Here is a 16620-nt window from a genome sequence, read left to right on the forward strand (position 1 = left end):
TTTCCTTAACAGAAATTTGAAAAGAACACAAATGTCAGCCTCAGTGAATGGAATGAAATTAAATGCCAATTCTGTTTTTCAGGCAAACATTGTCAGTACATGGTCAAGTCTTAGTGCAGAGGAAAGGCTATGATATCATTGAAAGTTTTTTACTTTGAGCAAATTTAATGACAATATGCTCAATGGATAAAAGGATTGAAGATAAAAGTTTGGCCTTATGGTGGTGCTATAGGAAAGGTTAGATCAGTGATCATCTAAAACATCATGTTTCATCCAGTGGGGACTATGCATATCCACAGCAGCTTTTGTTTTTATTTGACCAAAAATGACCTTCGGTTGACATTCCATTATTCCTTTTAAGAAAAATACAGAGGTTTGAACCATTCAAATATCTGTTTTTGTGCATTATGTCCGTAAGAGGGTAAACCAATACCATGAGAGACATAACTACTTTGGTGCATATTTTCAAGACGTGTCCTCTGGTTGCTAGTGCTGGAATGGTAGGCTGGCTGTAACTGGCATAGCTTGAATACAACTTTATCTCTAGAGGTTCCTCAATTTTTGCATCTACTGAACAAAATCGGAAGTATTTACAAACAGGGCTTTTTAGATTGCTTGGAGTGCAAATCACTCTCTCTGCGGCCAAGCTGGGTTGTGAACTCTCTGCCATCATTATCATCTGGCTGTTGTTGAATTATTCGCTCATTTCAACTTGACCTCCATTTGATTTTCTATCAATGAAAGTGACGTTGTGTGACTCCTGTCCATCATGCATTGCATTCAATGCATTGGACCAGGCCCACATGAAAATTTGTGAGGCAGACAGCCCTTTTTGCACATTTGAATATTAATTTTTAACAATTGAATGTCTGTTTTTTTTTTTTACAATTCGATTGGATATAATTGAATGTAAAATATTTTTTGACAGCTGTAATTCAGACTAATGGCTTGGTTCCTGTGAGTCACTAGCTGTGTACAGCTGTGAGACATTTAAAGCCTGAAACTGTTTTGTGCTGTAAACATTTCATGGAGAAGTGAATTGTAGTTGTTGTTTTTGTTTGAGGTAGCATGTTGCGGTAACAGATTGGAAGCATAAACTGCCTGTGTGTGAATTTATGTGTCAGGGTAGACACATGATCAAACACTTGACTGTTAAATAAACACCAAGGCATGATGATTTTTTAACATATACCGAAAGAGAAGCAAAACACAAACCTCTGAGTCTTGGTTAGACCGCCAATCTAGTGGTTTGTATGGCAGAGAAAAGCTGTGGTTTCTGACTAAATACACACACTTCTCAGCATATAACATATGTAAATAAATTCATGGATATCAAACCTGTAGGCTTAGGAAACAGTATCTGTACCTACAAGGCTATGGCTCATCATGTTTCTCTCTCTGTCACTCAACACAAGATCTGTTTCTACTCACTAGCTCACTAAAAGACTACTGGTTGTTTTTGGGAATGAAAATGAACAGATTCAAAGAAACTAATTAGCATAGCTGTAAGCTATCAGCAGGTTCAATTCAATAACATCTGTGCGACCCTTCAGGATATAACAAGATGTATTTATATCTTTCAGACCATAAAGTTTTAAAAAAATTCTGTGTCACAAGGTGATTGTGAAATGGTGGCCTAGAAGGTTTGTCAATGTAAGGTCATCAATATAGAACCAGAGACCATTTGGGAAAATGGGTTGGGGAACTACAGCAGTGAAGGTGTTGAGCAGCAGATGAGGATATGCAGAGACTCAGGAAGTCAAAAAGCAACAGTGTCTGTTTGTCGTATTGTGAGGATTAGTTCAGCTAATTCAAAGAGTTTTGACGTCCATGCCTGAAGTCAAGTGTCAGATAATATCAACTGCCTTTTAATGGTTGTAAACTGTTTTTAAAGCTGCATTCTTTTTTTGGCCACTTGTGGGAGGCAGAGTAAGCAACATTAATATGTAATTACTGTATAAATGTGTGTTAAATGAGTTAGCAAAAAGTTATGAGTTTATACATCCAGCAGACAGAGTGACATTAGCATGTATTTGTAGTCTTATTTCAGTGCACCTAATAAATGAACATCCGATATTCACTGTCATTTTAAGTTTGCTTTAGTCTCCACCAAATCTGGAAAAAAAAGTTTGGTCCCTTCAGCTGCTAAATGCTCCATTATGTTCACCAGCTAGTCTGTAAATAGTGTAGTGGGTATATTGGAGCTTTTTCACTAAGTACAGCTGCCTGCATGGGCTGAAAACAAGGTTGAGATGCTTGAAAACCAAAATAATGATCAGAAATAGAGCATAGGGGAACTGCAGAGTTGGATGATTATTTTCTGAGTTCCTTTTTCAAGTGATTATGCCATCTTGATTTGACCTGTGAGCTCTAGTGCCCTCTTTTGGGCCATTCAGGGTCATTTAAAAATTTGGTTGTAAAAATGATCTAACATTGACAGAGAAAAGGAAACCAATTAATATCCCCCAAATGCAGAAGTAGATAAAATGAACATGGATACAATTATACATAAAAACATTGATTTCTTAATTATAAGGTTATGAGTTTGTGGCATTCTGTATCTTTCACATTTCAACAGTTAGAATATAAGAATATTATAAGAATATAATTTGATCATGTCATGTTATCAGTCATTGCAAGACCTTGGCATCATATGGACAGTATTTCATCAGTTACTCTATGTCTCCTATGGATATTATATTATATTATATTATATTTTATATTATTTTATATTATATTATTTTATATATCAATACTGTCTCAAAGGAGCAAAAGTTAGAGTAACAACACCAGTACACAAAAACATAGATGGCTGTGAAAACAGTAAATATATTTTATTACTGTGTCCTAGATGGTTTATATAATGTCTTAAAGGACATGTTTCTTTGATGTGCTTTGTGTTTGAGTATCTTAAAGGTCTTTTCCACATCTGCCGTGTCTGTGTGTCTCACCGCCTGTGCTCAGCCATTAGTTCTCCTCTAGAAATTATTCACTGGATCTGTTTCTTCTTCAGAAAATCCTGTTCACTGGTTGTTTTCGTTAATTCTCAGTTTTTGGTAAAAAAAAATGAATAATATTTTAAAAACTTTTTTTAAGTGTAAGTTTGGGCACTGTCATCAGCAGGAAACAATTTCTAGATGTGTTAGACAACGTCGTCTTTTTTTTCTTATTTCATCCGTCTGATTGTCCGTATCTCGATTTTCTCGACAATTGCTCGTCCGTTCGATTCCGAAATTTGCGGGTGTATTGCTGAGGACCCACTGAAGCGCAGTGATGACTGTGAGGTTTTTCGGATAAGCTGTTCTCAAGAAAGCTTCAAACATCACTTTTCTCCATGTCACATGATGTGAAGAAAAAGGCAGAACTACACTCCGAGGGCAGTGCCCTCAGACAATTTAGAACGCGCACATGCCAGGCTTTTAAGAAAGGTGGAACTCAGCTTCAAAGGCACTTTCTATGCCGTCAACCAGACACTATTGGAGTGCAGTGGATCAGCCAACTCCAGGAAAGATGTGTTTACTGTAGCATTGCCAGGGTACATAATAATGCCATGGCAGGTATATTGCTCAGAACCCAAGGAAGTGCAGTGCAAAGTATGAAGTTGTTTTGAGGACTCTCTTAAGAAAGCTGCAAGCCGGATTAACGCAGGCTAAGCAATCAGCCTCTACTGGCACTGCACTATTCTTCCAAGAATCTCCAAGTCATTTGATCTGTTTTATCATATTTTCTATAAACAAGTGACGCGTCTGTCAGTTTCCTTTGAGAAATTAGCATACATTTCTACATATGAGTGTACCAGTCTGACTTTGTTTCCTCTTGTCTTTTGACACTGTCGATTTGTATTCCTTAAAAGTGTCAAGAATTGAACTGGGGAGGAAAATATGAGCATGAAGTCCATTTTAAATGTTTGAAAGAATATTTTGAAAAAAGTGTTTCCCAGAGACTTTAACCAAATGTCATAGACTTCATCAGCATGTAGAAATTTCTCAGTTGTATATGACCACCTGTCACATGAACAAATATACATACTTCAATTGTCATAGTATGAAAATTGAACCATCTCCATGATAGGTGAGCAACTTCAATCATCTGATTAAGACCGTGAAATCTAGTTGAAAGTTTTGGAAAAAGCTACTAAGTGGATTATGAGTCAAGATTTTTGTTTTTGTTTGTATTTCTCATGCAAAAATACATTTGCATATTTTTGTCCTATTTTAACCTAACTAAACCTTAAATTCTGAAACTAATCACCTTAAGATAGAGGTTTTTAGCAGTGTAGACTATCCAAATGAGAAGAGATAAATAAGTCTCTACAGGACTCGTTAGTCTTTGAGCCCATTTAGACTTTAACATGCATCTGGATATTTAAGAAAAACTTAAGACAATAAAACTAAAAAAAAACACTAATGTACTGAGTGTATTACATTATCTGTTTAGCAGAGATATAGGATTTTTGGGATTTACAATAACTCCTCGATCTTTTCACAGAGCCTTATGGTGAGATAAAACCTGTGTGGATAAAATGCTCAGGCAAACCTGAGACGTAGAGCTTCCAGACAGAGTGGATGAGTGTAAGCTGCTGACATCATGTGGTGGAATGTTGTTCTCTGGTTTCAAATCTCAGAATCATTAATATCACCTGGGCTTTCTGACAGCTGTCTGGCTTTTCATCTGACACTTTTGTGTTTACATTTGTGTCAAACCTATTGCTGTCTGCTGTTTTTCCAGTATGTCACCTGCAACTTATTATTATTGTAGATCTTTTGTACCGAACCTGTTTGTTTGATTTAATTGAAGTCTGATGAGTTTGCACATTTGGTTTGGGTTGTTTAAGTTCATGGGAAAGCAATCAAACCCTGGTGTGGACTAAAAACCGGACCAAGACAGCTCTCAATCTAGTTTAAAGTGACTTCTGATGCAGTTCATTTGTGATGTCAAAGCAAAGTGGACCAAACACAGGATTCTGTTATGCTAGATATTTTTTCAATATTTTAAGTTGAAAAAACTAAACTAATATTAAATCCACCTGTTACAAGATAAATCTCCAATCTACATGAGCAACATGTTTATTTGTGCAAGATCATTAATTAAGCATGTTAACATATACTGTATATATTTGTCAGCATGTAAGTGGGAGGATGTTCTATTACGGTACAAGGTGTCTCATTTTTGTCCTTTTATTTTCTTTTCATTATTCTTGACATATGAGGTCCAGTTGCAGTTATGACTGATAATACTAATAATCAATTATTTCATCATGAGCTCTTTGTTACAAAGGTTCATTAAAGTGCAGACTTGCCATCAATCACCTGAATTTGATTTCCCTATGTGGGTCCATATAGCGCTGATGGTGAAGGATGACATCGCCAAAACTGTCTAATTAAGAATTTACCTGTCAGTCCATATGACTCCATGATTACATGTCTTTGTTCGATTATAATATAGCATGATTAATATTGGACTTTTGTGGATAAATTTTAAACCTTTGTTATAAGGGTGTGTGTCCATGTAGTTTTTTTTTCTGAGTACCAGCGTCTTTTTCCAATTGCTCCCAATGAGGAGAGAACTATGCGGCTGCATGCTGCCACTCTGAATGCTTCTAGTTGAAGATCTCTGAATTTAATAAACAGAGGGGCGATGATGGTCTAGTGGTATTATGTCGTCAAGATATTGTCATAGAAACAAAACCTACATGCAGCTCTTTTTTGATGCGCCCTGCCAGCACTTTTCTACCAGAGAAAAATTCTATATGAAGATCAAGCCTAATACTGTTATCTATGGTGGCTTAGATTGTTAACAACCACTTTGCAAAACAATGTTCCTTGCAACGAGTGCCCAAAAACCAGATCATTTGGACTAAATCCGATGTTCATGTTAATTACATCTCTCGCAGCTAGCGACAACCAAGGCAGGCCCTCCCAGTCACGATCACGCTCTGTGCAGAAGGCACTCTAAAGGCTGTAATAGAACACAATGTTAGGCTGCTTGATAGCGGGTAGCCTGGCACATCCAATTCAACAAATATTGACTACCGGCTTTTGAGGGAGGCAGCAGACCCACACAGTCCATAAGTTAAATACCCAAATGGCTGGTACAAAGTTGGAATTGGACACAGTAGAGCCGGACTTATAGACTGATTTGGCTTACCCGTCAGCTGGCAAGTGTGGCAAGTTTTTATGAAAGTAGATACATCCTTTTTCCACCGGGGCCAAAACAAATGACACAAGATGTGATTGTTTTTTTAACACCCATATGACCCACTGCATCATCTTGGGAAGCTCTCATCACCACTTCCCTAAATTTAGCAGGCACCGCAATTTGCACAGTTTTGTTTTCCCACCAAACTCTCTCCCCGAGCACACCACTTGAGCAACAGAACATCATTTTTCACAAAATACCCCCAAGCTGCAGTTTCCATGTCCTTCTAAGGAGTGACCAGCTCAAAAAGGGCCTTCAGCTGAGGATCAGACTTTTGTTCCTGAACTCACTCATTATGACAAATAGACTTGAGAGACACAGTTATGACTACAACTTTTTCAGAGCTTTGGCCTGCTGAGCAGGCTCATCATTTCTGAGAACCATACCTTGAGTTACAGCGAAAGCTGAGAACAACTCTGCCTCATAGACAGAATTTGCTGTTTTAGCCACCTCTGATTTTGAAGGCAGCAATACCGGAACCTGGGTAACCATATTAGGTGGTGGAGCATCGGCCCAAACTTTACATCTTGCCAGTTAATTCCCCAGAATCATATCGATCCCTTCCACAGGCAATGGCAGGCGCACCCCATCTGCCACCTCTCCGGTGACCAAACGGCAGACTAGCTGTGCATAAACTCCAGTTTATGCATTGGTACTGAAATCATAGTCATACCCATACCCCACATCAAAATAAAATCTCCAGGGTTTGTATCTTAGGAGAAACGGAGAATTGACTCGCAGAAAAAGGTATGTAGTGAACCAGTGTAAAGATTTTCACTGCCACTTCCTTCTTTCCAGGCAGGGACACATGACCATCTGAAATTAACGCTGAATAATCCCCTTTGCTTTCAGGAACACATGCAAGGGAACAAAGGGCATCAGAATGACCCACTGTCTTGAGTGCCAGCTGTACAAAACAAACAACAGGGGCAGCCAAAGCAGCAGGTTTTTACTTGCACATTACCTGAAAACTTTACTCTCTCTTTAAGAGCAGTACATTCTTTTTTCTAGTGCCCTTTATGTTGGTGATAATTACAAACCCTACTGGAATCATTTTTCTTCCAAGTACTGTATTCAGGCCCATAAGAACTGGACTCCCCTTATTCTACAAAAGATTTATCCATGCATGCTGAAAAACTATACTGCTGCCGAATAACACCAGTTTCGCCAAATATATGTTTATGAGTCAGAAAAATAGTCATCGACCAAAACTTGCTGCTTCTTGGGGCGTTTTAACTTTTCGTTCATTCATGCAAGTAGCAATATTATCTGGCATGCAGTTTTTCAGTTGCTGAAGTGCTACTAAATCACAATTATTGAAAAGTTTTAACCTCTGATGCAGAACACCAGCGATTAGAACTTTACAACAAAATCTTGCACAAAATCAACACGATTCTGGTGTTCCTTCTTTCTCATATTCCTGGAGCGTTGCCAATAGGCTTCAGGAACCAACTCATAGTCCCGCAACACCGTAGACTTAAGGGCCATATTTTTTACTCTACCACCGTCAAAGAAGCACAGGCCTCCCGTGCCTTACCTGTGAGGACACATTGCAACAGTAAGGTGCGCTCCTTATCAGAGCAACAAACCACCTCAAACAAAGAAAAAAAACAGGTCTCGATCTTTTTCTTTGAACTTGGGAAACAATTTGAGGTTAGTTCACCCATCAAACAGCTTCAATTTACAGTATTCCAATTCCAATTTTGCCTGCTCATTTTTTTTCTGACTCTTCCAATTCAAGTTGTTTATATTGTATAATTTTTCCATGTTTCAATTTAATGATTAACAGCTCCTTCTGCTGTTCAAATATTAAAGCCTCATGGGTAACTGCAGGTGGAATCACATGTTTACCCACATCTTCAGATAAAATCTCATCTTTCAAATATTGATCAGTCACCCCAATATCAAAGTGCTAAGCAATCTTTAATAATTGGTTCTACGTACACTGATCCAATAACTCCACTGAAGGAGTATGAATAAAATCCTCCACAATGGAGACTATTTTCATAGTCATTCAGTTCAAATTGAGTTCAATCCCCCAAACTACCTCAAGTGCTATATAACTCAACCCTAGTCTTTGAGTGGCTAATTGTGGGGGGTACTTATACACTCTAAATCAGTGGGGAGGGAAGGCAAGTGGTTAAACCAGCGACCCCCCCCAGAAACCCCTTAGGTGTTCCTGAGCAGAATGCTCTACCCATGTTCACCACCACACTATAGGTGAAACAATGGATTCCCTAAACGGAACTATCTAAAACCTATCAGTAAAAAAAAAAAAAAAATTCTGAAGCGTCACTCACCCCGAAAGTCCAAAATTGACTGCCATTACAAACTAGGGCAAAACTAGGCCCTCTTATATAAAACTAGCAATCAGGAGGAGTTGTTACAGGTGTAGCTCATCCTTCTGGACACACCTCTGCCACTCTGACTGCATCCTGCGGGAACAGGAAAAACACACACACAAGAAGCCCCAAACAGAGCGGGAGGGGGCATCACAGCCAAGCTAAATGTCCTATCATCAAATTACTTGTTAATTACCAATAGCTGATATGATCTGTCGCTGGTAACATTTGTCATTTTAACCAGTGAAAGCGACAGTCAGTGCGGTTTAGCCTGCAGACAGTGCAGGCTAAAAATTAGAAACTGCATCCTGAATGTTTTTTTACACTTGGCTTTGCTAATAAGTAAAAAGAGAGGAGTGATAACAGATTCGTTAATGTCAGACCTTAGGGGCTCTGTATATTTAGCCAACCTCAGCGCCAGAACTCACAGTCACTTGAACTGCTGTGCCCAAATAATTTCATAATAATCACTTGGATATGCAGGGCAATCCTGCACTGTAGATTCTGACTCTTGTAAAGCAGAGAAGAGCTACAACAGTAGCAGGCTGCTGTGGACAAAACACAGTAGAATGAAGTACAGAAAAGAAAGAAGGAAATATTAGCCAATACTGATCAAATAAAATACTCCCAGATCAGCCCCCATAGCAACTGGCTCAGTACAGCTCTAGTTCTAAGCTGTGAATGACTGTCTCAAAGTTTGGACATCAATCTAAGAACTTACACCATGCTTTTAAAAACTGAAATGATTTAGCACCTGCACAGTTTGAAGTTAATAAGCTTAAACATGTAAAACCACCAATAGGGTGCTTTAATATGCTGCCAATCATATTAAAATGTATTGATTAGTGTGGCAGTTTCAGCAGTGTTGAGATTCCAAAACAATTTCAAGCCTTAAAACCTTCAAACGAAAAGTCAAAATGGTGAATGCGATCACTACAGTGGTAAAGTGCTGATCTCACATCAGTCAATTGAATCTTCAGTCAGCTTTGTAATGTATTGTTCATTCTCTAAAGCAGGAAGCTGTAGTTCCCCTGTCAGGTGACAGCAGTCTTATTTAGAACTGCTGTATTCTGATTTGTTTGTTTTGGCTTTTTTGAGCCGATTTGATGGCAGAGGCTTTTTCTCACATGAAGGGATAGTGGAAAACACCACCCAAACACACATGCAGAAACACATAGAATCAGGGGAAACTGTGACAGGACACATACAGAAAGACAAACACACTCACACACATGCACACACACACACACACACACACACACACACACACACACACACACACACACACACACACACACACACACAGATGGGGGAAACCCAGACGGGATGTAAACATAAAAAAAAGAATCTGTTCAGAAGCACAAATAGAAACACATAAATAAATAAAATGTTTCTAGTAGAAAATTGAGTGTTGTGTGTATTATCTCTGCAGTGACTGTAAACAGAGTTACTGAGGCAGTAAAATACAATGGACTGCTTCACCCTGGCTGTTTGACTAACCTCTAATACAAAGACCAGTCAGTGTGTGTGTGTGTGTGTGATGGCCTTGCTTGCAGTCATATTGTTCCTGTCAGACGGATTGTGTGGACATTAAATTGCTTGTTTATTATAAATAGTACAATGGCATCTATCTAATTTTACTGAAGGACAGGAACTGGGATAACATCCACATGTACTACCCATACACTTGTCAAAGAAGAATTAGGTGAATTGTGAGTTGAATCGAAACACTGGACAAATAATGCAGCTAGCAAATCTCTGTCTGCCAAGTTGATTATTACCTTACATTCAGTTACATGGATCTCTGAGTGTAAATGTAAAGTTTAGCATTGCTTTTGGCATGGTGGTAAGTAAGACAGTCTGATACTGTTGGCCTGTCAGTCCAACATTTTGGTCCAGAGTAAAATATCTTGATTAATAACCACTGTCAGGACAAACATTACATTTGCCGGATAGCTAGCAGTATGGATAAAAGAATAGCAATTAGCAATTAAGCAATTAATTTTTTTGGGGGTGTGTAATGAGTAGGTGATTAACATGGCTTTTATACTGTTGTTTTTGTTTTGTGTTATTGGCTCTCTGTATTGTAAAAAATGTATAACCAAATTCAAATAATTACTTGTATGGCTCAAAATACAGTATAGCATCTAGCAGTTTTAAGGAATTAAACTAGAGTATAGTTATATATTTAGATAAACGTTTTAGTGAAAGAAAGTTTTTAGTTAATTGTTTCATGTATATTATCTCATATTGTATATTCGTCATAATCATGAGGGATAATTTATGGTGCCTGTACATCTGTAGTGTAGTTCATTTGATCTGGACCAAGGCAAAATCTTCTTGTTGCCTTTTTAGTCCTGCTCTGGTCTGTGTTCACACTGACACAGACAGGTAACTCATTGACTGAAGAATTTGGTGAAATCAAATTCAGCTGACTGACAGCAAGTCACGCACCACTTTAATGCTTCTTGTGTATATTTATGTTCGCTGGTGGCAGAGAGAGCTCATAAAGAAACAAGTCATTATCAGCATTATTATATAATTCATTGTTCATAAGGGGGGAGTGGTTACTGAGGGATCTTTATGTCACACAGTTTTTAATTGACTTGCCTTTATGAAATGCCTTGCCTGAAAGTACATGCAATAGGATATGTCCAACACAATGCAGTTTTAAAGGCTTTTGAATGATTGATCAGCAAAAATCTGCATGTTAGTGCCGACATGTACACAGATCGCTTATTACAAGATACCCTCCGGAAGTGTTTACAGTCAGCAGATGGATTTAATAGTAGTTTAGCTTTTGAAATTATGCAATCACAATCACAGCCATTAGGGCTGTAGTAAACCAAAGAAAATCTTGGTCAACTTAAATTGTATCTAGTCTTCAACCAATCAATTGGTTGCGGGAAAACAAAATCTGCACATTAACTAAATTGGCTACAGTGCACTGACTGTACTCTACCTATAGCCTTATTAGCCTAAATGAATTATGAATAAACATAAAAAGCTAGTAGTTGCAGCATATTAAATCATTTCAACCTAATTATTTTATACTGAAATGATAACAACAGACTCAGAGCCGACCAGTGTGCACTGGCCCATATTTTGATGATTTCCTAAAATAGAACTATATCAGCTGGTGACCCCTGTACAAGAACTGTTTAGGAATATACACGCAAACCCTCAAGCGTTAAACACGAAAGCTGAAGGAGCATCCTAACACAGACAAGTTAGCCTACTGTTTTTACATGTTGATTGTTGAGCTGTGAAATGCAAACTGCTGTTTGCAAAGTTTACGCTCAACTTTTTGGGTATTCGTTCTATCAAAATGTAGTAACACCAACGACTTCTTTGTTTTGGAATTAGTTAGTTTGGAGCTGAGTCACAGTAAAAATTCAGTAAAAGTTCAGTAGACGTTAAATAAGTTATCACAGGTAGTCTGTGCCTCCCACTGCAGTAAACAGTGGATTAATCCTGGATGGCTATTGATGTAGCGCTTTTCTCCTTATGAAAGTAACATGAGCTCTTGCCCGACCAATGAAAATTTGGTTGGACAAGAGCATATTAACCGAATAGACACATCGACAGGGAGACTATAGTCCTAAATTCCACAAACAATACATTCAATTAACAGCTTTCATAAAAACCCACACAAACTGCAGTAAATGGGCAAATGCACCAGAGTTTCTTTTACTCAAACCAAACAGGTTAGTCTTTAAATTTTGCCCAATCAGGTTTGGATCTCAAATTTGTGTAGGGCTCAGTCAGGTTGTCCTCAGTTTCATTCCTGTGCAGATATCTAGTGCACTTTATATGTCCTATTAATACAGTCTGATAGGTCTTGCAACCATTGCCTAACTGGCCATGCTACAGTCACTGCACAAACCTGTCTGGTGCAGGATATTATAATTGCTGCTTTAGTTCATAATGTCAAGTAAAGTCAAGTGTGATTAATCCTGTGATTTTATAGAAGCTTTTTGCTGATAAAAGGTGAAGTTAAGTGAGCCTAAAGTATTAAACCAACTCATAAATGTTTTACCAGCTCAAAAACTTTTAGCTTAAACAAGCCATTGAAATGGTTTGAAGGTTGTTTAGTCCAAGCTACTATTGTAACACCTTTAAAAAGTGTAGTATTCAAGTGTAGTGGAACTAATGCCATGTCATTGTAATAATGGCTATTAATGGCTGTGGCCTGCAGTCTTCAGATCCCTAAAAGACTTGCGTCTTTATGTGTCCGCAGTGCACCATCAGGAGAGGCAAACCAGGCATATGTTTGGGGCCTCCAAAAAATTTGGGAGAAAGCAGCCCTCGTTGGCCACTCATATTGACACATTTTGCAATGACAACTATTAACCCCTTTAAACCTTCCATGAAGGCACTATACAATGCACCACCCGCTTCCCCAAACCCCCTAAGTGGGGCCCCTTCTCCAAGAGTATGACAGCTAGGATAGTCAGTTACCACTATACAGTGGACTACCATTGCCCCCAAACCTCCCTAAGTGGTGCCCCTTCTAGCTATCATATGACAGCTACAACCATCAGCACAATGAAATATGCATACCTTTCTGGTCACCAGAAACGAAATAAAAAATAAGAAGAGGAGGAAAAACAACGCCAGGACAGTGGTAAGTGGATATAATTATGATAAACACACCTTGATCAGATTGATTTTACTTTATACTGTCTCCGCAGCAGTGGTGGAAGAAGTATTCAGATCTTTTATTTAAGTAAATAATTACCAATGCTACAATGTACGAATACTCATCTACAAGTAAAAGTCCTGCATGAAAAATCCTACTTAACTAAAAGTACATAAGTATTAGCAGCAAAATGTAGTTAGAGTATTAACGTAAAAGTACTGGTTGGGTCTTTCTGTCTGATATATTATTATATATATGACATCATTAGATAATTAATGCTGTAGTATCAGTGTGTAAGCATCATGTTACTGTTGTTGTTGCTGGAGGTGGAGCTAGTTTGAACTACTTTATACAGAGTTTTATATACAGGGCCACCAGATAAATCGGTGTCGTGAGATGATTAATGGGAGAGGAACCAAGAAAAAACAAAGTTATGATACACAATTCTGATTTCAGTTTCTGGAGTTTTTCTTTAATCTTTGATTTTTGGTGCGAAATTGAATCATTTGAATGTTTACTGATATTAAACCATGTGAGAAGTTTAGAGGGAAAAAAACCCTACTTGATGGAGCTTTTTACAACTCATAGACATCTGAAATGTGACCCCGACTACACACTGCTTTTTGTAAGATGTCATAAGTCAAAAAGATTGGAACCCAATGGTTTAATATTTCAACAATCTGTTGTATTTTAAAAGCTTGTTATACTATACATTTTTTAAAAATCTTCATCTTAAAAGTAACAAGTAACTAAAGCTGTCAAATAAATGTAGTGGACTAGAAAATACAATAATTCCCTCTGAAATGTAGTGGAGTGCAAGTATAAAGTAGCATAGAATGGAAATACTCAAGTAAAGTACAAGTACCTCAAAAGCGTATCTAAGTACAGTTCTTGAGTAAATGTACGTAGTTACTTTCCACCACTGCTGTGCAAGCAAATGTGCTAACTTTAGCTAGGTAGGTAACGTACCACTTCATCTCATTAAGCTTTACTGTTCTGATGTTCAAAGCTTGTGGCAACATCTCTTAAAACATTTATTTTCTAATCAGTTGAGTATGTTAATAGTAATTTCCAAAATGACATACAAATACAGGCTATGAAAAAGCAAGTCACAAGTTAATTTTGGTTTTAACGGCATCTGAGTGATGTGAAAGCCAGTAAGTGAATTAACTTAGGAAGCATTGTGTCATTTTAGAACACACATTTTTGCCATCCAATTATCTTGTTGTGGAACCCAGTATTGGTCAATTACACTAGTATGTTCTCAAACTATGTACAAAAAACGCATTCTTGCCATATAATTTGTTTTCTATTTTTGGCCTTAGGAGTATTGTCGAAATTCTTCCAGCCATTGGAACCATCTTCATCTACTGCTTCTGACACTGATAGTGACTGTAAGTTCAAGTTAGACTTGATGGCCCTTTTTGTTTCTATCTGATCTCTCTCTTTCTCTCTCAGTGCATTCATATGTATTATTATATTTTCTTTCTTTTACTTTTTCTTGTAGCAGTTCCTTCAACTTCCACACAACTACAATACAGTGCATTCAGAAAATATTCAGACCTCTTAACTTTTTTCACAATATGTTATGTTGCAGCCATATACTAAAATCATTTAAATTTATTTTCCCCTCATCAATCTAAACTCAATACCCTGTAATGACAAAGTGAAAATGGAATTTTAGAAATTTTTGCAAATTTATTAAAGAGGAAAAACTGATATATCACATTGACATAAGTATTCAGACCCTTTACTCAGTACTTAGTTGAAGCACCTTTGGCAGCGATTACACCCTCAAGTCTTCTTGGGTACTGGGCAAGCTATGCAGACTTGGCTTTAAAGATTTTCTGCCATTCTTCTCTGCAGATCCTCTCAAGTTCTGTCAGGTTGTATGGGGACTGTTGGTTGACAGCCATTTTCATGTCTCTCCAGAGATGTTCAGTTAAGTGCAAGTAAAGGTTCTGGCTGGGCCACTCAAGGACATTCACATAGTTAATCACTTGGCATTGTCTTGGCTGTGTGCTTAGGGTCATTGTCCAGTTGGAAGCTGAACCTTTGGCTCGGTCTGAGGTCCTGAGCTCTGTGGACCAAGTTTTCATTAAGTATATCTCAGTACTTTGCTCTGTTCAGCTTCCCCTCAACCCTGACCAGTGTCCCTGTCTCTCCTGCTGAAAAACAACCCACAGCATGATGCTGCCGCCCCCACACTTCACTATTGGGATGGCAAACTCCAAGTGGGCTTTAATGTGTTTAATTATGGATGCCACTGTGCTCTTGGGAACCTTCAATGCAGCAGAAATTTTTTTGTAGCCTTCCTCAGATCTGTGCTTCGACAAAATCCTCTGTCTGAGCTTTGCAGGCAGTTCCTTCGACTTCATGGCTTGGTCTTTGCTCTGATATAAATAGTCAGCTGTGAGAACTTATATAGACAGGTGTGTGCCTTTCCAAATCATGTCCAATCAATTGAATTTACCACAGGTTGACTCTAATCAAAGTGTAGAAAAGTCTCAAAGATGATCAAGAGAAATGGGAGGCAACTGAACTAAATTTCAAGTGTCATTGCAAAGGGTCTGAATACTTATCTCAATGTGATATTTCAGTTTCTCCTTTTCAATAAATTTGCACAAAAAAAAATTTCTAAAATTCTTTTTTGGCTTTGTTATTATGAGGTGTTGAATGTCGATTGATGAGGGGAAAAAATGAATTACAACGATTTTAGCGTGAGGCTTAGGAAAAAAAGTGAATTTATCTGAGTACTCTCTGAATGCACTGCATGCTGTCCATGATGAGGGAGGAGCATACAGCACAATTTGAACACAATGGAAATGACACCCTGCTGCTTCATTTCTCCTACAGAAGGTAGGCCCACTCCAAGGCCTTTCATAAGAGACAAATGAACGCTGTTACTCTCCTCAAAGAAGCTGGCATAGATACAACATAACCATGCCATGTTGAGAAAAATGGCACTACTCAAATTCAAATGGAGCTTTATTGGGATTTTAAATGACCATTTTATATGTGCCAAAGTGATTACAATACATTGTAACATCCAACCATTATGTATATATGAACTCACACAGTGTAACAAAGCAGATAAACAAGTTCATGCATTCAAAGATACTCATACCGCTCTTTCTCTCTCTCTTTCTCTTTCTCTCTCTCTCTCTGTTTCCAGTTTCCTGTCGTGGGTGTGGGTGGGGGTGGACGTGTGAGTGGCGGGAGTTGTGAGTTGTTTTCTGTCTGTTTCTGGATTGTCTCTTCGTCTTTTCTTCTGTGTATGATCAGGTGAGCTTTGTTTTTCTTGGTTGGTTTGTTGGTTTGTTTGCCAGTCGATCTGTTGTTTTGTCGGGGGGTCTTTGGGGATGGTGGCATCCTCCGAGGCGCCGCCTCCGTCTGTCCGGCGGGTGGTCCCGCCAGGTGGCGTTGTGGCCGTGGAGG

General features: G+C 38.2%; 1 protein-coding gene across 5 annotated transcripts in view; it reads left to right on the plus strand.

Moving 5' to 3' along the window:
• vegfc (vascular endothelial growth factor c) overlaps nucleotides 1-16620 on the plus strand; it is a 154015-nt gene that overhangs the window by 12802 nt on the left and 124593 nt on the right. For 3 of the 5 annotated variants that reach the window (XM_040145216.1, XM_040145218.1, XM_040145217.1), the window contains exon 2: nucleotides 14508-14576. The exons of the other annotated variants lie outside the window; for them this stretch is intronic. In XM_040145216.1, the coding sequence (XP_040001150.1) occupies nucleotides 14508-14576 (69 nt within the window). The remainder of the gene's footprint in view (nucleotides 1-14507; nucleotides 14577-16620) is intronic. 5 annotated transcript variants of the gene reach the window in all.

The sequence above is a fragment of the Xiphias gladius genome, chromosome 15 (genome assembly GCF_016859285.1).
Source record: "Xiphias gladius isolate SHS-SW01 ecotype Sanya breed wild chromosome 15, ASM1685928v1, whole genome shotgun sequence".
Classification (NCBI taxonomy): Eukaryota; Metazoa; Chordata; class Actinopteri; order Istiophoriformes; family Xiphiidae; genus Xiphias; species Xiphias gladius.